Source organism: Coregonus lavaretus (genome assembly GCF_964263955.1).
Source record: "Coregonus lavaretus genome assembly, chromosome: 15".
NCBI classification, from domain to species: domain Eukaryota; kingdom Metazoa; phylum Chordata; class Actinopteri; order Salmoniformes; family Salmonidae; genus Coregonus; species Coregonus lavaretus.
Genome location: NC_140002.1, coordinates 40,448,870 through 40,473,488, shown reverse-complemented (window position 1 = coordinate 40,473,488; position 24,619 = coordinate 40,448,870). Strand labels below are relative to the sequence as shown.

The following is a 24,619-nucleotide window of genomic DNA, read 5'->3' as shown; positions in this document are numbered from 1 at the left end:
ACAGTGTTTAACATGATTTTTGAATGACTACCTCATCTCTGTACCCCACACACAAAATTACAGTTGAAGTTGGAAGTTTACATACACCTTAGCCAAATACATTTAAACTCAGTTTTCCACAATTCCTGACATTTAATCCTAGTAAAAATTCCCTGTTTTAGGTCAGTTAGGATCACCACTTTATTTTAAAAATGTGAAATGTCAGAATAATAGTAGAGAGAATTATTTATTTCAGCTTTTATTTCTTTCATCACATTCCCAGTGGGTCAGAAGTTTACATACACTCAATTAGTATTTGGTAGCATTGCCTTTAAATGGTTTAACTTGGGTCAAACGTTTCGCGTAGCCTTCCACAACCTTCCCACAATAAGTTGGGTGAATTTTGGCCCATTCCTCCTGACAGAGCTGGTGTAACTGAGTCAGGTTTGTAGGTCTCCTTGCTCGCACACATTTTTTCAGTTCTGCCCACACATTTTCTATAGGATTGAGGTCAGGGCTTTATGATGGCCACTCCAATACCTTGACTTTGTTGTCCTTAAGCCATTTTTCCACAACTTTGGAAGTATGCTTGGGGTCATTGTCCATTTGGAAGACCCATTTGCGACCAAGCTTTAACTTCCTGACTGATGTCTTAAGATGTTGCTTCAATATATCCACATAATTTTCCTTCCTCATGATGCCATCTATTTTGTGAAGTGCACCAGTCCCTCCTGCAGCAAAGCACCCCCACAGCATGATGCTGCCACCCCCGTGCTTCACGGTTGGGATGGTGTTCTTCGGCTTGCAAGCTTCCCCCTTTTTCCCTCCAAACATAACGATGGTCATTATGGCCAAACAGTTCTATTTTGGTATCATCAGACAAGAGGACATTTCTACAAAAAGTACAATCTTTGTCCCCATGTGCAGTTGCAAACCGTAGTATGTTTTCTTTTATGGCGGTTTTGGAGCAGTGGCTTCTTCCTTGCTGAGCGACCTTTCAGGTTATGTCGATATAGGACTTGTTTTTCTGTGGATATAGATACTTTTGTACCTGTTTCCTCCAGCATCTTCACAAGGTCCTTTGCTGTTGTTCTGGGATTGATTTGCACTTTTCGCACCAATGTACATTAATCTCTAGGAGACAGAACGTGTCTCCTTCCTGAGCGGTATGACGGCTGCGTGGTCCCATGGTGTTTATACTTGCTACTGTTGTTTGTACAGTTGAATGTGGTACCTTCAGGCGTTTGGAAATTGCTCCCAAGGATGAACCAGACTTGTGGAGGTCTACAATTTTTTATCTGAGGTCATGGCTGATTCCTTTTGATGTTCCCATGATGTCAAGCAAAGAGGCACTGAGTTTGAAGGCAGGCCTTGAACATCTATGGCAAGACTTCAAAATGGTTGGCTAGAAATGATCAGCAACCAATTTGACAGAGCTTGAAGAATTTTGAAATGAATAAATGGGGAAATGTTGCACAATCCAGGTGTGGAAAACTCTTAGAGACTCACAGCTGACTCACAGAAAGACTCAAGAAGCTGTAATCGCTGCCAGAGGTGCTTCTACAAAGTATGGACTCAGGGGTGTGAATACTTTTTATATATATTTATGTATTATATATATTTATGTATTTAATCTTCAATAATTTGCTAACATTTCTAAAAACATGTTTTCACTTTGTCATTATGGGGTATTGTGTGTAGATGGGTGAGAAATAAAATATATTTAATCCATTTTGAATTCAGGTTGTAACAACAAAATGTGGAATAAGTCAAGGGGTATTAATATTTTCTGAAACCAATGTCTCTAAACGGTACATGCTGTCCTGGGATTACTCCTCTGTTCATCTACTGCAAACTCTCCAGACATCAATGTCCTCCCAAACATTGAGAGAGCAGAGATGCGCTACGGCCCCCTAGCATCACTTGCCTCTGAAGCACAGGTTGTAGTACTGCACAGAGCAGTAGCAGGCTCTGGGATTGCGTCTCACTGTGCCGGTGGTGGTGGGGCAGGGGTTAATTTGGGTGAGTGTGTGGTGGTGACTATGACAGTGGACACAGACTTGGGGGAGCCTGCTGCAGAGCGCTGCTGGAGCTGCTGGGCTGGCACCGTCTGGATGCACACCTGGAGGAGACAGACACATCAACCACTCCTACCAACTACTATACCTGATGCCTAGGGCCAGGCGTTTTCCCCCAGTCACATGGTCAGGAAAGGCTCCTGCATTCTAAACGTTACTTTGGGAGCTGGGTGAGTATTGAATAACATGTGAGCTGCTGACCTGTGTGGCCTGGCCCTGTTGCTGCAGCTGCTGTAACTGTTGCGCCGTGACAAAGCTGACTGGCTTATTCCCAGCTATCAGCTTGGTTCCTGCAGGCATGTTGGTGAGGATGATGTTCCTGCCCAGACTGCAGAGACCAGAGAGAGACACACCAGTCAGTCTAAACCAGGCTGCTTACTGCCATGGGGAAGACTGATACATATATTGTTACAGACAATTTAGGCTGAACTGAACATGAGGACTCACTTCGTACTGATGTTTCCTTTCATTATGGGTGTGGTCATTACACTCTTGCTTTTCAGTGGTTGGCTGAGGACAGACAGAGGCACTGTGATCCGAGCTGGTAACTTCCCCTGGGGAAATAAAGAGGGACAGAATCATTGGATGACCATTTCAAAGGTGGGGTGGTGGGGGCTATAGAGAATGTGGCTATAAAGAATGTCTTGAAAATAAAATATATCCCTTTATGTTAAGCCTCCCAACAAAGGCAGACTTATTACTACAGTGCTGTTATTACACAACCATCCTGAATCCCACAGTAAATATAAGAGGAGAGTTAATAATCATGTTGATAAAGCTGTGGGGCTTACTGGTTGTGTGGACACCACTGTGGCTGTGACAGGGACCTGGCAGACAGTAGCTGTGGCTGTTCCCAGAGTCAGACAGCCTGAGGCCACTCCACTGGTGGCTATGGTGACAGTCGCGGCCCCAGTGGAGACTGGTTTGCTGCCAGTGGTGGTTGTCATGGTGATGGTTTGACCCTGTTTCTGTGGGATGACCCCGAGGCCGGGCATGATCCGTATGGTGGTGCCACACTTCGAGTCAGACGAGGAGACGGTGGAGAAGGTTCTGGTCTTCTGCTCGGCCATAGTGACTGCCAGGGTGGGCATCAGACAGATAGTGTCCCCTGCAGCCTTCAACAGGGTGGTGGTGCCAGTGGAGGCCTTGCTGGTCAGAACTTCACCCGAGGAGGAGGTTGGGCTGGAGGAGTGGTGGGGTGGGGTCACACGAAGAGTAGCAGATATGCTCTTGGTAGTGGCAGTGCCTAACATGTTGGGGGTGAGTTTGACGGTGGTGACGGGGCACTTGGTGAGGGTGGCCATCATGTCAGGTGTGATCCGAAGCACCGTCTGTCCTTTAGAGTCTGTGGTGATGGAGGAAGGGGGCAGGCGGAGCACATCTTTGCCTTGGATGCGGAGATTCGTATCGGTTATTGGAATTCCTGCTCCACCTTGAGCCTTCATGCCCATCTGGTCTGTGATGGCCACCTTTAGAGACAGAAATTATGTGAGCATGAAACACAGACAATACTCTCAACAAATGAAAAAAGAAGGCTCTTTCATGAACACATTATAGTGAAACTATAAAGATCAAAATGTTCTCTCTGAAAGCTTATTTACATTTATAAACTTTGTGGTTCGAGCCCTGAATGCTGATTGGCTGACAGCCGTGGTATATCAGGGGTATGACAAAACATTTAATTTTTACTGCTCTAATTACGTTGGTAACCAGTTTATAATAGTAATATGGATTATAGTCATTGTTGTTAATTACCATGTTTTCTGCACTAAACTATGTAGAATATTAGCCTGTTTGAAACTACAGCTATGTACTACATCGCACAGTTCATGCTTGATCTGATTTATTTATACAGAAACTGCTCATCGAGATCACAGGAAAATAACAAACAAAATGGAACTCAAATAATTTAACAGATGTTGGTCAGTTGTTAAAAAACAAAAAATAACCAATGTTTTGGTTATTCGCTCAAAACTACTGATTAATACAGTTAAATATTCTGCAAATTCCAGGTAAATATTTTAAAGCTCTTCTCAAAATCGATTTAACACTGAATAGACTCAGTTCTCCCGATAGTCAGCATAGGATTGTTTTGTTGGTAACAGAATGGTCAGTGACTCACCTGTGTGGCGCCCATGGTGACTGGCACTCTGATCTGATGAGGGGTCTGGTGCACCAGCGTGTCCTGCTGTCCTATTGCTGTCTGGGCTGAGACCACTCTTACCTGAGGCAGAGAGCCTGACTGGTGGCCCACTACCCTGGCTGAGTAATGGGAGGTAGCTGGCTGAGAGACCTGTGGGCCAGACTGGCTGCTGGACAACAGGGTCCCCAGCTGGGGCATGTGGGGAGGAGACACTAAGAGAACACTAAGGGTGAAGAGAGCAGGGTATTAGTACTTCCATAACATCAAGAAGATACAAATACTGTATGTGTTCGATAATTGAGCCTGATAAGACTTCATCTATGGAAGCTGTGTTAAACTGACCCAGGACTGAATCTGGCATCCCAGCTTTAGTGGGGGTTGTGGCTACAGGGGCGAGGGGTGATTTGGGGGTTCCAGGGGTGGTGGGAGTTGGGGACATGGGACCTCCCATATCACCTGCTTCCAGGCCTCCAGAGGTCTTACCACTGCCCTCCTTACTGCCAGACTTCTATAACACAAGATGGATAGTCACCATCAACACACATACACTGAGTGTAAAAAAACATTAGAAACACCTTCCTAATACTGAGTTGGGGCATGGACTCTCGAAAGCGTTCCACGGGGATGCTGGTCCATGTTGACCAATGCTTCCCACAGTTGTGTCAAGTTGGCTGGATGTCCTTTGGGTGGTGGACCATTCTTGATACACACGGTAAACTGTTGAGCGTGAAAAACCCAGCAGTGTTGCAGTTCTTGACACAAACCGGTGCGCCTGGCACCTACTACCATACCCCATTCAAAGGCACTTAAATCGTTTGTCTTGCCCATTCACCCTCAATGGCACATACACAATCCATGTCTCAATTGTCTCAAGGCTTAAAAACCCTTCTTTAACCGGTCTCCTCCCCTTCATCTACACAGATTGAAGTGGATTTAACAGGTGACATCAATAAGGAATCATAGCTTTCTCCTGGTCAGTCTACGTCATGGTTCCTAATGTTTTGTCCACTCAGTGTATGTTAGACAATAACAGAGCTCATTACATAGAAACAGTTTGATTAGGATTCTAGTGACAAGTGGTTCAGCAAGACTTTCCACATTCAAAGATTATATGTCTCCACAGAGGGTATGTCAGTGTATACAGTATAGAGGTCCTCTGTAGCTCAGCTGGTAGAGCACGGCACTTGTAACGCCAAGGTAGTGGGTTCGATCCCCGGGACCACCCATACACAAAAAATAATTTAAAAATGTATGCACGCATGACTGTAAGTCGCTTTGGATAAAAGCGTCTGCTAAATGGCATATTATTATTATATTATGAAACGTCTATTTGTCAGCAGTACTGTAGTCACAGCAGAGTAGAGGCAGTGGGACTCACAGGTTTAGGTTTCTGCTGCAGTGTCTTTCTGGCCTTGGCAGCAGCAGCTTGAGCCTGGTGAACTTTCTCTGGATGGGGAAAGAATAATGGGTTGTAGTTAAAGTGTGTTGTAACACTTCTGCCCAAATGCGCAAAATGTCTGGTGGACCAGCGTGTCAAATTTGGCCTTCGTTAGCCAATACAGAGAGCCGGGAGAAACTCCCAGCGCATAGGCATTGGCTTAATCTACCAACCAATCATCTCCCACAACACCAACAGCACAGAGCCACGCCTCGCAGTCATGTGATTGGCTAAAATTAAATGATGACAAAATACTTTACTCAGTAGGACACTCACACTAAGGCCAACTTTGAGTGGTTGATATCCCAGGCGTATATGCGCTGTGCACAATAGCCTGGGGACGAGGTTAGATTTTTTGTAACAATTCCTATCCTATTCTTATCATTTTCCATTGGCAGAATGTGCTGCTCACCAAACTCCTCCTGACCGCGGTCGCGGTGCAGGTAGATCCACAGCTTGTGGCCGATGTCATACTTTACACAGGGGTCCTTCTCATAGTGCAGCCTGTCCAGAGCCCCACTCACAACCGTGTTCACCTGCAGGAAACAGCACATCAGGTGCCTTGCTCAGTCACAGCCAAACATACATCGCCAGAAAATCCTTTGACGCACATCTACAGTACCAGTCAAAAGTTTGGACACACCTACTCATTCAAGGGTTTTTCTTAATTTTTACTATTTTCTACATTGCAGAATAATACTGAAGACATCAACATTATGACATAACACATATGGAATCATGTAGTAACCAAAAAAGTATTAAACAAATCAAAACATATTTTATATTTGTGATTCTTCATAAATATATTCTTAACTGCCATTTTTTCATTAAATATAGACTTAAGAAGAAAGAAGCAAAGTTGCTATTCCTCAAAAAGGTTCTTGGAAATGTTATTGCGCTATTTCTTATGTTTCTCCTTAAGAAAAGAGTTAAGAAGAAATTAGATTCTTGAAAATAAAGTTATTGGAAATGTTCTTCATTTCAAGATTGCAAAACCCTTGTCTTAAACTCAGAGTAGAGAGAGAAAAAGCTCATGAAAGCAATTGAACATGTTTAATTCACTCACAAATTTCATCTGAAAGTTTCAGTATTGATTATTTTAAACCCAAGAACATGTTTTAGAACCGGAATCTCAGTAAGAAATATGCTAAAATGATTGCCATTGCTAGCTACATAGCTAGCAACAAACATCTTAAGAAGATTTGTAAGAAGATATGAGAAGTTAGTAAGAAAATCATCAAATCTTAAGATATTGTTGAGGAATTGCACTTATGAACTTCTTTTTTTTTTTTCTTAAGAAGCTTCTTTACATTTTTGCTTAAGAAGTGTTTTGTGAATCTGGGCCCAGGAATGCATTTCAATTAACAGGTGTGCCTTCTTAAAAGTTAATTTGTGGAATTTCTTTCCTTCTTAATGCGTTTGAGACAATCAGTTGTGTTGTGACAAGGTAGGGGGGTATACAGAAGATAGCACTATTTGGTAAAAGACCAAGTCCATATTATGGCAAGAACAGCTCAATAAAGCAAAGAGAAATGACAGTCCATCATTACTTTAAGACATGAAAGTCAGTGAATACAGAACATTTCAAGAACTTTGAAAGTTTCTTCAAGTGCAGTTGCAAAAAACATCAAGCGCTATGATGAAACTGGCTCTCATGAGGACCGCCACAGGAATGGAAGACCCAGAGTTACCTCTGCTGCAGAGGATAAGTTCATTAGAGTTACCAGTCTCAGAAATTGCAGCCCACATAAATGCTTCACAGAGTTCAAGTAACAGACACATCTCAACATCAACTGTTCAGAGGACACTGTGTGAATCAGGCCTTCTCGAATTGCTGCAAAGAAACCACTACTAAAGGACACCAATAAGAAGAAGATACCTGCTTGGGCCAAGAAACACGAGCAAAGGACATTAGACCGAAATTTATCCTTTGGTCTGGAGTCCAAATTGGAGACTTTTGGTTCCAACCGCTGTGTCTTTGTGAGACACAGTGTGTGTGAACGGATGATCTCCGCATGTGTATTTCCCACCATAAAGCATGGAGGAGGTGTTATGGTGCTTTGCTGGTGACACTGTCTGTGATTTATTTAGAATTCAAGGCACACTTAACTAGCATGGCTACCACAGCATTCTGCAGCGATACGCCATCCCATCTGGTTTGAGCTTAGTGGGACTATCATTTGTTTTTCAACAGGACAATGACCCAAACACACCTCCAGGCTGTGTAAGGGCTATTTTACCAAGAAGGAGAGCGATGGAGTGCTGCACAATCCCCCGACCTCAACCAAATTGAGAGGGTTTGGGATGAGTCGGACCGCAGAGTGAAGGAAAAGCAGCCAACAAGTGCTCAGCATATGTGGGAACTCCTTCAAGACTGTTGGAAAAGCATTCCAGGTGAAGCTGGTTGAGTGTGCAAAGCTGTCATCAAGGCAAAGGGTGGCTATTTGAAGAATTTCAAATATAAAATATATTTTGATTTGTTTAACACTTTTTTGGTTACTACATGATTCCATATGTGTTATTTCATAGTTTTGATGTCTTCACTATTATTCTACAATGTAGAAAATAGTAAAAATAAAGAAAAACCATTGAATGAGTAGGTGTTCTAAAACTTCTCACCAGTAGTGTATGTCAAAACATTGTGTATACGAGTGACAACAATAATCCAGTAACAGTGAGTATCTAACCTGAGCACTGGTGACATCTGGTGCCAGGAATTGAGAGTCCTTGAGCAGCTCACAGATCTCAGCCCTGGTCCCCTCTCCGTTGGGCAGCCGGGCTGCTGCGTCCCGCACTGAGGGAGAGGAGGAGGAGCAGACCAGTCATATACCGCACATCTAACCTAAAGCTACTGCAACAACATCCCACACTGATGACAGGGTCAGTCTTACCCAGGGAGAGGATGGTGACATAGGCTGGGCGGTCTGAGCGCAGAAGAGTGTGCTCTCTGGCCTTGTTAAGAGACATCTCCTTGTCAAAGACCCCCTTAACAGGCCCCACCACAGACTCAAAGCCATGCATTCTGAAGGTGAAGGCTTTGTGTGGCTGGTCATACCTATGCTGCTCCTGATGATCAAAACAAGAACATGGACACATAATGATTGCAGAGAATATGTGTGGTCTTTATAAATAATACTCAATACAGAAGAGATCCTAGACTAAAAGGTAGAGACGTGACACTGACCTGCACTTGAAAAACATGCCTCTGGTCTCCAGTGCTGGCCCGCACCACATAGTTTGTCCAACTGCTTAGTTACAGAGAGAACAGCAAACAGTATTACAATAAAATCCCTGTATGGCAATGAACACATACACTACCTAACCTCATTCTGAGTAAGGTCATCTGTGATACGAGTAACATGGAAACTTACACTCTAGGGGTGGGAGAAGTCATCTCTGTTAGTTCTTCACATTCTGTCTGTAGAGGACATCGTTATTTTATTCAAGTGTATTACAGGGAACAGAAAACGACCAGAGAGGAGAGGAGTGAGAGGTGAAAATGTGTAATTGTAATACCTTGACCACAACCAAGTCCTTGGAGTCGACCCACAGCTGACACAGAGCACTCAAATCCTTCTCTCCATCCGGACTGGGACCTTCGAGACGTGAGATTGAGAAATCTTTAAATCTCAAACTTCTGAAATATTTTCATTTGCAATGTGCCAGAATTTGGACAAATCAACTGACTGACCAAAAAAAAAAAGAGATCTTACTAATCCATTTCCATTGCTGTGAGCTTTCCCTGAACGCCACATAGGGGGTGAAGCCACTGGGAATAACCATCATATGAACTGAATGAAGGAGTGGAAGATAGTGAGCGAAGAACAGAGAGTGAGATAAGAAAGATGAGGATGATATGACATATTACTGCTTTAATGATCCAGAGAAGAGGGAGTCTGCCGTGCTCACCTTTACTCTCCCCAGCCAGGAAGTGCAGGGCCGGCAGCACCATCTCTGACCAGCAGGAGGCCGAGGAGAACAAGGGGTTCAGGGAACTAGCTGGAGATGTCTGCCACCGTTGGACCTTCTCCTCCAACTAACAACAGGACATACATTAATCATTATACAGTGGGGAAAAAAAGTATTTATTCAGCCACCAATTGTGCAAGTTCTCCCACTTAAAAAGATGAGAGAGGCCTGTCATTTTCATCATAGGTACACGTCAACTATGATTTTTAATGAATTGATTTGCAAATTATGGTGGAAAATAAGTATTTGGTCAGCTACAAACAAGCAAGATTTCTGGCTCTCACAGACCTGTAACTTCTTCTTTAAGAGGCTCCTCTGTCCTCCACTCGTTACCTGTATTAATGGCACCTGTTTGAACTTGTTATCAGTATAAAAGACACCTGTCCACAACCTCAAACAGTCACACTCCAAACTCCACTATGGCCAAGACCAAAGAGCTGTCAAAGGACACCAGAAACAAAATTGTAGACCTGCACCAGGCTGGGAAGACGGAATCTGCAATAGGTAAGCAGCTTGGTTTGAAGAAATCAACTGTGGGAGCAATTATTAGGAAATGGAAGACATACAAGACGACTGATAATCTCCCTCGATCTGGGGCTCCACGCAAGATCTCACCCCGTGGGGTCAAAATGATCACAAGAACGGTGAGCAAAAATCCCAGAACCACACGGGGGGACCTAGTGAATGACCTGCAGAGAGCTGGGACCAAAGTAACAAAGCCTACCATCAGTAACACACTATGCCGCCAGGGACTCAAATCCTGCAGTGCCAGACGTGTCCCCCTGCTTAAGCCAGTACATGTCCAGGCCCGTCTGAAGTTTGCTAGAGTACATTTGGATGATCCAGAAGAGGATTGGGAGAATGTCATATGGTCAGATGAAACCAAAATATATAACTTTTTGGTAAAAACTCAACTCATTGTGTTTGGAGGACAAAGAATGCTGAATTGCATCCAAAGAACACCATACCTACTGTGAAGCATGGGGGTGGAAACATCATGCTTTGGGGCTGTTTTTCTGCAAAGGGACCAGGACGACTGATCCGTGTAAAGGAAAGAATGAATGGGGCCATGTATCGTGAGATTTTGAGTGAAAACCTCCTTCCATCAGCAAGGGCATTGAAGATGAAACGTGGCTGGGTCTTTCAGCATGACAATGATCCCAAACACACCGCCCGGGCAACGAAGGAGTGGCTTCGTAAGAAGCATTTCAAGGTCCTGGAGTTGCCTAGCCAGTCTCCAGATCTCAACCCCATAGAAAATCTTTGGAGGGAGTTGAAAGTCCGTGTTGCCCAGCGACAGCCCCAAAACATCACTGCTCTAGAGGAGATCTGCATGGAGGAATGGGCCAAAATACCAGCAACAGTGTGTGAAAACCTTGTGAAGACTTACAGAAAATGTTTGACCTGTGTCATTGCCAACAAAGGGTATATAACAAAGTATTGAGAAACTTTTGTTATTGACCAAATACTTATTTTCCACCATAATTTGCAAATAAATTCATTAAAAATCCTACAATGTGATTTTCTGGAGAAAAAAAATCTCATTTTGTCTGTCATAGTTGACGTGTACCTATGATGAAAATTACAGGCCTCTCTCATCTTTTTAAGTGGGAGAACTTGCACAATTGGTGGCTGACTAAATACTTTTTTTCCCCACTGTATCATTTTCAAGTCTTACAACAGTTCCAATTCAAAGTTCCAGTTCAGCTCATCACATACACCAGTGGTTCTCAAACTGGCGGTCCCCTGGGGGTCGTGGGAAGGTTTTGGGGGTGGGGTGGTCGCGAATGTAATACTGACCCATTTAATCTGGTTAATAACATAGGCCTACAGTATTGCACCAAATTCTTGTCTCAAAAACATCTAATCTGTGCTTCAGAACCAAAAAGTTGCGCGTCTTGACTGTTGACCAATGACCAAACGTCAGCATTGGTGGGCGCGCATATCTAGATTAGTGACCAGAAAGTACTTGCTTCATTTTCTCCCGATTTTGCCTGGCAAAAACTATTTCTCAATATAGCAGTACTTATGGGATTAAGATGTAACATATTCTGGCGAATGTATTAAGACATTTGTGAGGAAGTAAAAGACTACATTTCAGACTTTTCATCTGATCCTGCAACCTCTGCTGCATACAAGTAGGCTGTATCCTAGCTGTTTGCTCTGGACTCCAGAGAAATGGCATGATATCCCTAGTTGATTTTGGCTGCTAACATGAATGACTTTCAGCTAAAAATGCAGGTATAAAATGTAGTTTATTTCTGTATCTTGCATTATCAAAATGCATCACTGTTTATAGCTGTAATGACAGGATACATTTGCGCAGCGATTGTGCTTGTGCGCGGGCGGGGTCACGAGGTTTGAACCACTCCTTTTTGGGGGTCGAGTGTCAAAAGTTTCAGAACCAAAGACATACACAATCCTGCCACCATGTCCCTAAACCTTTGCGTGGCAATGTACTTGTGTAGGTAGGCATGAGTGAATACCATGGCTGCGCTGGCGAGCCCCTCTAGTCTCAGGATATTCTCCAGCAGGTTGAAGAAGCTCACAGCAATCTCCTCCACCATGGCAGGCCTGTTCTGCACCTCCTCCATCGGTCTGTAGGTGGCGATAGAAGACGACAGCAGGTCTATGCAGATTGAAAAGGATGGAGCGCAGTGTTCAATTGAATTCATGATAGTATCTAAATGTCTGTCGCACAGGAATATCAGTAAAGCTGTAATTTTGCTTCATTCATTCAATGTATAACCACAGATGTTCTAACATAACAATAGCATGTCATATTTCATTAGAAACTCTTGTCAGGTACAAAATGTCATCTTTGTGGGATGAGTACATAGACTCACTCTTCCTTGACACTGGGCAGTGGAGTGACTGATGTGCCAGACTGAGCAGCTGTGATGTTAAGTGATGGAGCTGGTGCTTCTGAAGGCATCAGAGCCTCGCAGGGATCCTCAGACTCCACTTTAATTGTCCTCATCTTCTTCTTTCTCCCCTCCTCCCTCATCTTCCTCTTGGGCAGAGCCAGGTCAAACAGTGCTAGATAATAGAAGGTATAAGTTAAGATTGTTTCTACATTAGTTGTGAATACATTATTCAGAGGATCTTATAGAATCTAGCTATGTATGATTCATTTCGCTTTATGATTATGACGGTGGTATTTTGGTCATGTACTCACCCATCATGGCGCCTTTACGACCTATGTTCACTCTAGACATCATGTCGCCCAGGTGGATGTCTGAGGTCATCAAATCTGGATGATCCTGTGCAAATAAGAATGACTAGGATTAGGATGCAAGGGAATGTTGTACACGATGATATTAGGTAGACAGTGTCCCTCATATCTATTCATAAATTGATTTTATGATTCAAATGGATGGCAGATTTCTGTGATGTTTTTGTTTATGGAGAAGCATAGAAGAAAGTAACCGGTTGCCGTCTCCTCTTCTCTCCATGTCTCCGTAGCATGGCTCTCATGTCCTTCTCTCCCAGCGCTGGCTTATCTGTGTGAGCAGACGTCACAAATCTTCAGTCAGTGTATCTGCAGAGTCTATACATGCACTACAGTAGCTGTATAGACAGACTGTAACTGACCTGTGGTCTTCATGTCCTGGGTGGAGAGACTGGGCAGAACCCTGACAAAGACAGCCGGTGTGGGAGAGGAAGGAGACTGAGGTGTTGGCAGCGAAGTGGCTGTACCTGCAAACACAAAGGACAACATTTGATTGGTTCAGATTTGGATTGACCCAAAGCAAACATTGAAAGACATGGCACTTATTCAATGCTGCTAAATGCAATTCAATTTCAACAATCTAGGCTGATGAAAGAAGACTCACCATCATCGTCAGATGAGGCATATCGGTCTCCACAGTCCGTTTTAACTTCCCTTAGTATCCGGCACACTCTTCCTCTCACCCTCTGTTCCTGCATCTCACCAGGCATCTGGGTGGGGTACTTTCTCTTCACCGTGATGTTAGGGCCACTGTGGACTGCCAACTCCAGTAGTTCCTAAACATAATAATATGAACATACTGAGGAAGGCCATTCACCTTGTGCTTGAGAGTGAAGCTTGAAGATGTCTGCCATACCTTTCTAGAGACCAGGATCTGTTTGAGGAGTTTGTGGTAGTACTGCTGAAAGGAGTAGAGCTGACGTTTTTTCTGGGACTTGGCACACAGATGTCTGTACTTGACCACTTCTGGATTAAAATGGCCATCTGGGGAGAGCACAGCGTCATACATTGTCCAGAAACGTACTCAAAATCAAGCAGTTTGAGAGAGATGGGGATTTTTTTTACCTCTGAACAGTTTCTGTGCAAGGTGCAAGGGGTTTCCGAAGCAGAAGTTCTGGTTGTTGAAGAGGTCGCTGATGGTGCGGTCCTGCTCAGTAGTGTGGTAACAGTTGACGGAGATGCTGCCTCTGTTCATCTGTCAGTACTTTAGACCATGTGCCTTCACTCAGCACAGAGAAGAAGATTTCAGGCTGTTTGCAAAACAACAACATATACACAGAATTGTAAATTCAACAATCACTATACAGTAAACATAATGGATACACAGCATATGATCAGGGACAATTCTACGGTAACAGAATGATGCAGAGACTGATTATTCACTTTAAAAGGATGCCAAACAAAAACCATTGATTGCAAAGTTAAACAAACCATACAACTCTATGCACAAGGAATCATTTGAATAGAACATTTCACAAAAACACATTTCCTCGAAGAACAGTGCAGATGTAAAGTTTGGAAACAGAATGACGGTAGAATCTCCCTCAGTAAGAAAAATAAGATCTACTCTGAATTAAGATTCAAAGATGTCTGCAGAAAGAATGGGGTGTCAGCTATGATTATGACACCTTGAGTTTGGAAAAAATCTATTTAGGTTATTTTGAACTACAGTAAGTGAAGTGGATCAACACCCAGCAACAGAATGATGGTAACAGGATTACATCATGGGTCCCTGATCTGTACTCTACAGAAATGCCTAATTATGAATGTCATTCTCTTCATGAAAGGTACACAAAGGTAGAACATTTTAATATGCTCCTTTGTATGTTTGGGTATTATTTAACACACTGGCTATTATTCTAATGAGCTTCACCACCAAAATATACAAAATTTGGTTGGTCCGGACCAAATCTGTACCAAGGATAGACATATATATATACACACAAAGGTATGTGGACACCCCTTCAAATTAGTGGATTTGGCTATTTCAGCCACACATGCTGACAGGTGTATAAAATCGAGCACACAGCCATGCAATCTCCATAGACAAACATTGGCAGTAGAATGGCCTTACTGAAGAGCTCATTGACTTTCAACATGGCACCGTCATAGGATGCCACCTTTCCAACAAGTCAGTTCGTCAAATTTCTGCCCAGCTAGAGCTGCCCCGGTCAACTGTAAGTGTTGTTATTGTGAAGTGTAAATGTCTAGGAGCAACAAGCCTCAGCCGCGAAGTGGTAGGTCACACAAACTCACAGAACGGGACCACGGAGTGCTGAAATGCATCAAAATCGTCTGACCTCGGTTGCAACACTAACTACCGAGTTCCAAACTGCCTCTGGAAGCTACGTCAGTACAATAACTGTTCGTCGGGAGCTTCATGAAATGGGTTTCCATGGCCGAGCAGCCGCACAAAAGCCTAAGTTCACCATGCGCAATGCCAAGCATCGGCTGGAGTGGTGTAAAGCTCAATGCCATTGGACTCTGGAGCAGTGGAAACGCCTTCCCTGGAGTGATAAATCACGCTTCACCATCTGGCAGTCCAACGCACAAATCTGGGTTTGGCGGATACCAGGAGAATGCTACCTGCCCCAATGCATAGTGCCAACTGTAAAGTTTGGTGGAGGAGGAATAATGGTCTGGGGCTGTTTTTCATTGTTCGGGCTAGGCCCCTTAGTTCCAGTGAAGGGAAATCTTAATGCTACAGCACACAATGACATTCTAGATGATTCAGTGTTGGGGAAGGCCCTTTCCTGTTTCAGCAAGACAATGCCCCCGTGCACAAAGCGAGTTAAGTGGTTAAGTGTGCCTTGAATTCTAAATAAATCACTGACAGTTTCACTAGCAAAGCACCCCCACACCATCACACCTCCTCCTCCATGCTTCACGGTGGGAACCACACATGAGGAGATCATCCGTTCACCTACACTGCGTCTCACAAAGACACGGCGGTTGGAACCAAAAATCTCAAATTTGGACTCATCAGACCAAAGGTCAGATTTACACCGGTCTAATGTCCATTGCTTGTGTTTCTTGGCCCAAGCAAGTCTCTTCTTCTTATTGGTGTCCTTTAGTAGTGGTTTCTTTGCAGCAATTTTGCAGCAAAGTTCTAGGCCCTCTCCTATTCTCGCTATACACCAAGTTACTTGGCTCTGTCATATCCTCACATGGCCTCTCCTATCATTGCTGTAGACCCCCCAGCCTAGCTAAACCTGCCTTAGATAGCTCATTTGTCCCTCCCCCTATACACGCGGAGACCGACTCAATTGATGCCTCCAGCGATGCTATCTCTTTCATTGTTACCCAACGCTTAGGTTTACCTCCACTTTACTCATATCCTTCCATATCCTTGTCTGTACATAATGCCCTGAATCTTTTCTATAACACCCGGAAATCTGCCCCCTTTATTCTATGTACCCAACGCACTAGAAGACCAGTTCTTAAAGCCTTTAGCCGTATCCTTATTCTAGTCCTCCTCTGTTCCTCTGGTGATGTAGAGGCTAACCCAGGCCCTGCAGCCCTCAGTATCACTCCTACTCCCCAGGCGCTATCATTTGCTGACTTCTGTAATCGCAAAAGTCTTGGTTTCTTGCACATAAATATCAGAAGTCTACTTCCTAAGTTTGAGTTATTCACTGCGTTAGCACACTCTGCCAACCCTGATGTTCTAGCAGTGTCTGAATCCTGGCTCAGGAAGGCCACCAAAAATTCTGAAATTTCCATCCCCAACTATAACATTTTCCGTCTAGATAGAACTGCCAAAGGGGGTGGAGTTGCAATCTACTGTAGAGATAGCCTGCAGAGCTCTATCATACTATCCAGGTCTGTGCCCAAACAGTTTGAGCTTCTACTTCTAAAAATCCACCTTTCTAGAAATAAGTCTCTCACTGTTGCCGCTTGCTACAGACCCCCCTCAGCCCCCAGCTGTGCCCTGGACACCATATGTGAATTGATTGCCCCCCATTTATCCTCAGAGTTTGTACTGATTGGTGACCTAAATTGGGATATGCTTAATACCCCAGCCATCCTACAATCCAAGCTAGATGCCCTCAACCTCACGCAAATTATCAACGAACCTACCAGGTACAACCCTAAATCCGTAAACATGGGTACCCTCATAGATATCATCCTGACTAACATACCCTCTAAATACACCTCAGCTGTCTTCAACCAGGATCTCAGCGATCACTGCCTTATTGCCTGCGTCCGTAACGGGTCCGCGGTCAAACGACCACCCCTCATCACTGTCAAACGCTCCCTAAAACACTTTAGCGAGCAGGCCTTCCTAATTGACCTGGCACATGTATCCTGGATGGATATAGATCTCATTCCGTCAGTAGAGGATGCCTGGTTGTTCCTTAAAAGTAATTTCCTCTCAATCTTAAATAAACATGCCCCATTCAAAAAATACAGAACTAAGAACCGATATAGCCCCTGGTTCTCCTCAGACTTGACTGCCCTTGACCAGCACAAAAACATCCTGTGGCGTACAGCATTAGCATCAAATAGCCCCCGCGATATGCAACTTTTCAGGGAAGTTAGGAACCAATATACACAAGCAGTCAGGAAAGCAAAGGCTAACTTTTTCAAACAGAAATTTGCATCCTGTAGCACTAACTCCAAAAAGTTTTGGGACACTGTAAAGTCCATGGAGAATAAGAGCACTTCCTCCCAGCTGCCCACTGCACTGAGGCTAGGAAACACTATCACCACCGATAAATCTACAATAATCGAGAATTTCAACAAGCATTTTGCTACAGCTGGCCATGCTTTCCATCTGGCTACCACTACCCCGGCCACCAACTCTGCACCCTCTGCTGCAACTTGCCCATGCCCCCCCCCCGCTTCTCCTTCACACAAATTCAGACAGCTGATGTTTTGAAAGCGCTGCAAAATCTGGACCCCTACAAATCAGCTGGGCTAGACAATCTGGACCCTTTCTAAAACTAGCCGCCGAAATTGTCGCAACCCCTATTACTAGTCTGTTCAACCTCTCTTTCATAACGTCTGAGATCCCCAGAGATTGGAAAGCTGCCGCGGTCATCCCCCTCTTCAAAGGGGGTGACACTCTAGATCCAAACTGCTACAGACCTATATCCATCCTGCCCTGCCTTTCGAAAGTATTTGAAAGCCAAGTTAACAAACAGATCACCGACCATTTCGAATACCACCGTACCTTCTCCGCTATGCAATCCGGTTTCCGAGCTGGTCATGGGTGCACTTCAGCCACGCTCAAGGTCCTAAACGATATTATAACCGCGATTGATAATAGACAGTACTGTGCAGCCGTCTTCATCGACCTGGCCAAGGCTTTCGACTCTGTCAACCACCGCATTCTTATTGGCAGACTAAATAGCCTTGGTTTCTCAAATGACTGCCTCGCCTGGTTCACCAACTACTTCTCAGATAGAGTTCAGTGTGTCAAATCGGAGGGCCTGTTGTCTGGACCTATGGCAGTCTCTATGGGGGTGCCACAGGGTTCAATTCTTGGGCCGACACTTTTCTCCGTGTATATCAATGATGTCGCTCTTGCTGCTGGTGACTCTCAGATCCACCTCTACGCAGACGACACCATTTTGTATACATCTGTCCCTTCATTGGACACTGTGTTAACAAACCTCCAAACGAGCTTCAATGCCATACAACAATCCTTCAGTAGCCTCCAACTGCTCTTAAACACTAGTAAAACTAAATACATGCTTTTCAATCGAACGCTGCTGGCACCCGCCCACCCGACTAGAATCACCACTCTCGACGGGTCTGACCTAGAGTATGTGGACAACTACAAATACCTAGGTGTCTGGTTAGACTGTAAACTCAACTTCCAGACTCACATAAAGAATCTCCAATCCAAAGTTAAATCTAGAATCGGCTTCCTATTTCGCAACAAAGCCTCCTTCACTCATGCTGCCAAACATGCCCTCGTAAAACTGACTATCCTACCGATCCTCGACTTCGGCGATGTCATTTACAAAATAGCCTCCAACACTCTACTCAGCAAATTGGATGTAGTCTATCACAGTGCCATCCGTTTTGTCTCCAAAGCCCCATACACTACCCACCACTGTGACCTGTACGCTCTTGTTGGCTGGTCCTCACTACATGTTCGTCGTCAAACCCACTGGCTCCAGGCCATCTATAAATCACTGCTAGGCAAATCCCCGCCTTATCTTAGCTCATTGGTCACCATAGCAGCACCCACCCGTAGTCTGCGCTCCAGCAGGTATATCTCACTGGTCATTCCCAAAGCCAACACCTCCTTTGGCCGCCATTCCTTCCAGTTCTCTGCTGCCAATGACTGGAACGAATTGCAAAAATCTCTGAAGCTGGAGACTCTTATCTCCCTCAATAACTTTAAGCATCAGTTGTCAGAGCACCTTACCGATCACTGCACCTGTACACAGCCCATCTGAAATTAGCCCACCCAACTACCTCATCCCTATATTGTTATTTATTTTGCTCTTTTGCACCCCAGTATCTCTATTTGCACATAATCTCTTGCACATCTAGCATTCCAGTGTTAATACTATTGTAATTATTTTGCACTATAGCCTATTTATTGCCTTACCTCCATAACTTGCTACATTTGCACACACTGTATATATATTTTCTGTTGTATTTTTGACTTTATGTTTTTTACCCCATATGTAACTCTGTGTTGTTTTTATTGCACTGCTTTGCTTTATCTTGGCCAGGTCGCAGTTGTAAATGAGAACCTGTTCTCAACTGGCTTACCTGGTTAAATAAAGGTGAAATAAAAAAAATATATAAAAAAATTGCTACGCAGACGACCTACAACTAATATTCTCCTTTCCCCTTCTGATAACCAGGTGGCGAACCACATCTCTGCATGTCTGGCAGACATATCAGTGTGGATGACGGATCACCACCTCAAGCAGAACCTCGGCAAGACGGAGCTGCTCTTCCTCCCGGGGAAGGACTGCCCGTTCCATGATCTCGCCATCACGGTTGACAACTCCGTTGTGTCCTCCTCCCAGAGTGCAAAGAGCCTTGGCGTGACCCTGGACAACACCCTGTCGTTATCTGCTAACATCAAGGCGGTGACCCGATCCTGTAGGTTCATGCTCTACAACATTCGGAGAGTATGACCCTGCCTTACACAGGAAGCGGCACAAGTCCTAATCCGGGCACTTGTCATCTCCCGTCTGGATTACTGCAACTCTCTGTTGGCTGGGCTCCCTGCCTGTGCCATTAAACCCCTACACCTCATCCAGAATGCCGCAGCCCGTCTGGTGTTCAACCTTCCCAAGTTCTCTCACGTCACCCCGCTCCTCCGCACACTCCACTGGCTTCCAGTTGAAGCTCGCATCTGCTACAAGACCATGGTGCTTGCCTACGGAGCTGTGAGGGGAACGGCACCTCCGTACCTTCAGGCTCTGATCAGTCCCTACACCCAAATGAGGGCATTGCGTTCATCCACCTCTGGCCTGCTGGCCCCCCTACCTCTGCGGAAGCACAGTTCCCGCTCAGCCCAGTCAAAACTGTTCGCTGCTCTGGCACCCCAATGGTGGAACAAGCTCCCTCACGACGCCAGGACAGCGGAGTTATTCACCAGCTTCCGGAGACACTTGAAACCCCACCTCTTTAAGGAATACCTGGGATAGGATAAAGTAATCCTTCTACCCCCCCTTACCCTACCCCAAAGAAGAAAAAAAATCATATTGTAAAGTGGTTATCCCACTGGCTATAAGGCGAATGCACCAATTTGTAAGTCGCTCTGGATAAGAGCGTCTGCTAAATGACATAAATGTAAATGTAAATTTGACCATGAAGGCCTAATTCACACAGTCTCCTCTGAACAGTTGATGTTGAGATGTGGCTGTTATTTGAACTCTGTGAAGCATTTATTTGGGCTGCAATTTCTGAGGCAGGTAACTCTAATGAACTTATCCTCTGCAGCAGAGGTAACTCTGGGTCTTCCATTCCTGTGGCGGTCCTCATGAGAGCCAGTTTCATCATAGCGCTTGATGGTTTTTGCGATTGCACTTGGAGAAACTTTCAAAGTTCTTGAAATGTTCTGGATTGACTGACCTTCCTGTCTTAAAGTAATGATGGACTGTAATTTCTCTTAGCTTATTTGAGCTGCTCTTGCCATAATATGGACTTGGTCTTTTACCAAATAAGGCTATCTTCTGTATACCACCCCTACCTTGTCACAACACAACTGATTGGCTCAAATGCATAAAGAAGGAAATACATTTCACAAATTCACTTTTAACAAGGCACACCTGTTAATAGAAATGCATTCCAGGTGACTACCTCATGAAGCTGGTTGAGAGAATGCCAAGAGTGTGCAAAGCTGTCATCAAGGCAAAGGGTGGCTACTTTGAAGAATCTCAAATATAAAATAATATTTTGATTTGTTTAACACTTTTTGGGTTACTACATGATTCCATATGTGTTATTTCATAGTATTGATGTCTTCACTACTATTCTACAATGTAGAAAATAGTAAAAATAAAGAAAATCCCTGGAATTAGTGGGTGTGCACAAACTTTTGACTGGTACTGTGTACCAGTCAAAAGTTTGGACAATCCTACTCATTCAAGGGTTTTTCTTTATTTTTACTATTTTCTACATTGTAGAATAAGTGTCTTCACTGACATTTTCAACCTATCCCTGACCCGGTCTGTAATACCAACTTGTTTCAAGCAGACCACCATAGTCCCAGTGCCCCATCCACATCGATGGGGTTGTAGTGGAGCGGGTCGAGAGCTTCGTTCCTCGGTGTCCACATCACATGGTCCACACACCCACACAGTTGTGAAGAGGGCACAACAGCGTCTCTTCCCCCTCAGGAGGCTGAAAAGATTTGGCATGGGTCCTCAGATCCTCAAAAAGTTATACAGCTTCATCCACCACTGAGACTGGCACACATCTTGACTGGCTGCATCACCATTTGGCACGGCAACTGCAAGGCACCTGACTGCAAGGCGAAACAGAGGGTGGTGAGTACGGCCCAGTACATCACTGGGACCGAGCTCCCTGCCATCCAGGACTTCTATACCAGGCGGTGTCAGAGGAAGGCCCCAGAACATCTGGTATTGCGATACTGGTATCGTGACAACCCTACTACATATACAGTGGCTTGCAAAAGTATTCACCCCCCTTGGCATTTTTCCTATTTTGTTGCCTTACAACTTGGAATTAAAATTGATTTTTGGGGGGTTTGCATCATTACATTTACACAACATGCCTACCATATTTTTTGTGTGAAACAAACAAGAAAATACAAAAAAAAAAGAAAACTTTGTTAGGCCACCTTTTGCAGCAATTACAGCTGCAAGTCTCTTGGGGTATGTCTCTATAAGCTTGGCACATCTAGCCACTGGGATTTTTGCCCATTCTTCAAGGCAAAACTGCTCCAGCTCCTTTAAGTTGGATGGGTTCCACTGGTGTACAGCAATCTTTAAGTCATACCACAGATTCTCAATTGGATTGAGGTCTAGGCTTTGACTAGGCCATTCCAAGACATTTAAATATTTCCTCTTAAACCACACAAGTGTTGCTTTAGCAGTATGCTTAGGGTCATTGTCCTGCTGGAAGGTGAACCTCCGTCCCAGTCTCAAATCTCTGGAAGACTGAAACAGGTTTCCCCTCAAGAATTTCCCTGTATTTAGCGCCATCTATCATTCCTTCAATTCTGACCAGTTTCCCAGTCCCTGCCAATGAAAAACATTCCCACAGCATGATGCTGCCACCACCATGCTTCACTGTGGGGATGGTGTTCTCAGGGTGATGAGAGGTGTTGGGTTTGCGCCAGACATAGTGTTTTCCTTGATGGCCAAAAAGCTCAGTTTTAGTCTCATCTAACCAGAGTACCTTCTTCCATATGTTTGGGGAGTCTCCCACATGCCTTTTGGCAAACACCAAACGTGTTTGCTTATTTTTTTCTTTAAGCAATGGCTTTTTTCTGGCCACTCTTCCGTAAAGCCCAGCTCTGTGGAGCGTACGGCTTAAAGTGGTCCTATGGACAGATACTCCAATCTCCGCTGTGGAGCTTTGCAGCTCCTTCAGGGTCATCTTTGGTCTCTTTGTTGCCTCTCTGATTAATGCCCTCCTTGCCTGGTCTGTGAGTTTTGGTGGGCGGCCCTCTCTTGGCAGGGTTGTTGTGGTGCCATATTCTTTCATTTTTTTAATAATGGATTTAATGGTGCTCCGTGGGATGTTCAAAGTTTCTGATTTTTTTTTATAACCCAACCCTGATCTGTACTTCTCCACAACTTTGTCCCTGACCTGTTTGGAGAGCTCCTTGGTCTTCATGGTGCCGCTTGCTTGGTGGTGCCCCTTGCTTAGTGGTGTTGCAGACTCTGGGGCCTTTCAGAACAGGTGTATATATACAGAGATCATGTGACACTTAGATTGCACACAGGTGGACTTTATTTAACTAATTATGTGACTTCTGAAGGTAATTGGTTGCACAAGATCTTATTTAGGGGCTTCATAGCAAAGGTGGTGAACACATATGCACGCACCACTTTTCCGTTATTAATATTTTCAAATTTTTTGAAACAAGTTTTCTTTTTCATTTCACTTCACCAATTTGGAGTATGAATACTTTTGCAAGGCACTGTATGTACATACAGTTGCTACCTCAATGTCCTCTTACCCCAGCACATCGACTCGGTACTGGTACTCCCTGTATATAGCCATGTTATTTTTTACTCGTTATTGTTATTTGTTATTCACTGTGTATTTATTACTCATGCCTCTATTTAATTTTTTTTAAATCTTTAAGTCAGCATTGTTGGAAAAGGACCCGTAAGTAAGCATTTCACTGTTAGTCTACACCTGTTGTTTACGAAACCTGTGACAAATAAAATTTGATTTGGTTAGCTAGCGCTAGTCGGCTGTACCTGCGCCAAAACTCTGGTATTGTTCATCCTATAGCTTGTTCTCCATCTTGTTTTTAAATAGTGAGCCAACATGTTTTCTGCACTTTTATTTCCATGACTGATCTAAACTAATTTTCTCATGCTCTCGTTTCTCTGCAGCAGACATATAGTGAGCAATGTGTTTGGAACATCAAATCGCAATATCGAATCGCAATACATATAGAGTTGTGAGAATCACACTATATATCGTATCAGCACCTAGCTAAGTATTGTGATTATATCATATTGTGAGGTCCCTGGCAATTCCCAGCCCTACTTTTAAGACTTTTTCTGCTAGATGTTTGCCAAGACCACTTTTCCAGATTTTTTACAAGAAATTAAAACCTTTGCTTATTTCAAATTTTTAAGACGGAAAATGGTTGAAAATGTAAATATGCTTTAATTTAAAAAAAATATATATATACACTTAGCTTTCATTTGACACCAAATTTTATGTGATCATAAGAACACAGTGCTCATGGTGCTTTTTACATGGAAATGCTAGCTACTCACATCTTCTAGTAGGTCTTCTGGAAGGCTCACTCGACAGTCTCCCAACATGCACTCTTCAGTGATGCGCCCATCATTGGCCTTTTCTGAGTCCAGGGGATCTGTCAGCATGTGATCAAGGACATCCATTCGGATCTGACTGGCCGGATCTCGAGACTGGCCAATAAAAATAAAATATTAAGATGGGCAGTCTGAGATATGGCTTTTTCTTTGCAACTCTGCCTAGGTCAGCATCCCGGAGTCGCCTCTTCACTGTTGACGTTGAGACTGGTGTTTTGCGGGTACTATTTAATGAAGATGCCAGTTGAGGACCTGTGAGGCGTCTGTTTCTCAGACACTAATGTATTTGTCCTCTTGCTCAGTTGTGCACCGGGG

At 44.1% G+C, this 24,619-nt stretch overlaps 1 protein-coding gene across 1 annotated transcript; it reads right to left on the bottom strand.

Annotated features, from left to right (window-relative positions):
• Nucleotides 1–1,608: 1,608 nt before the first annotated feature.
• LOC311142884 (nuclear factor related to kappa-B-binding protein-like) lies at nucleotides 1,609–24,373 on the bottom strand (the record flags this gene model as incomplete). Its single annotated transcript, XM_084178597.1, is given in 25 exon segments — nucleotides 1,609–2,101; nucleotides 2,259–2,385; nucleotides 2,505–2,611; nucleotides 2,849–3,526; nucleotides 4,180–4,423; nucleotides 4,539–4,708; nucleotides 5,579–5,646; nucleotides 6,051–6,174; nucleotides 8,326–8,432; nucleotides 8,530–8,704; nucleotides 8,823–8,883; nucleotides 9,010–9,056; nucleotides 9,155–9,234; nucleotides 9,352–9,429; nucleotides 9,548–9,674; nucleotides 12,094–12,205; nucleotides 12,454–12,646; nucleotides 12,786–12,870; nucleotides 13,037–13,110; nucleotides 13,202–13,306; nucleotides 13,444–13,615; nucleotides 13,696–13,823; nucleotides 13,905–13,993; nucleotides 13,995–14,089; nucleotides 24,248–24,373. Coding segments are annotated over 25 exon segments (3,510 nt in total). The 3' UTR covers nucleotides 1,609–1,963.
• Between the last annotated feature and the right edge of the window lie 246 nt (nucleotides 24,374–24,619).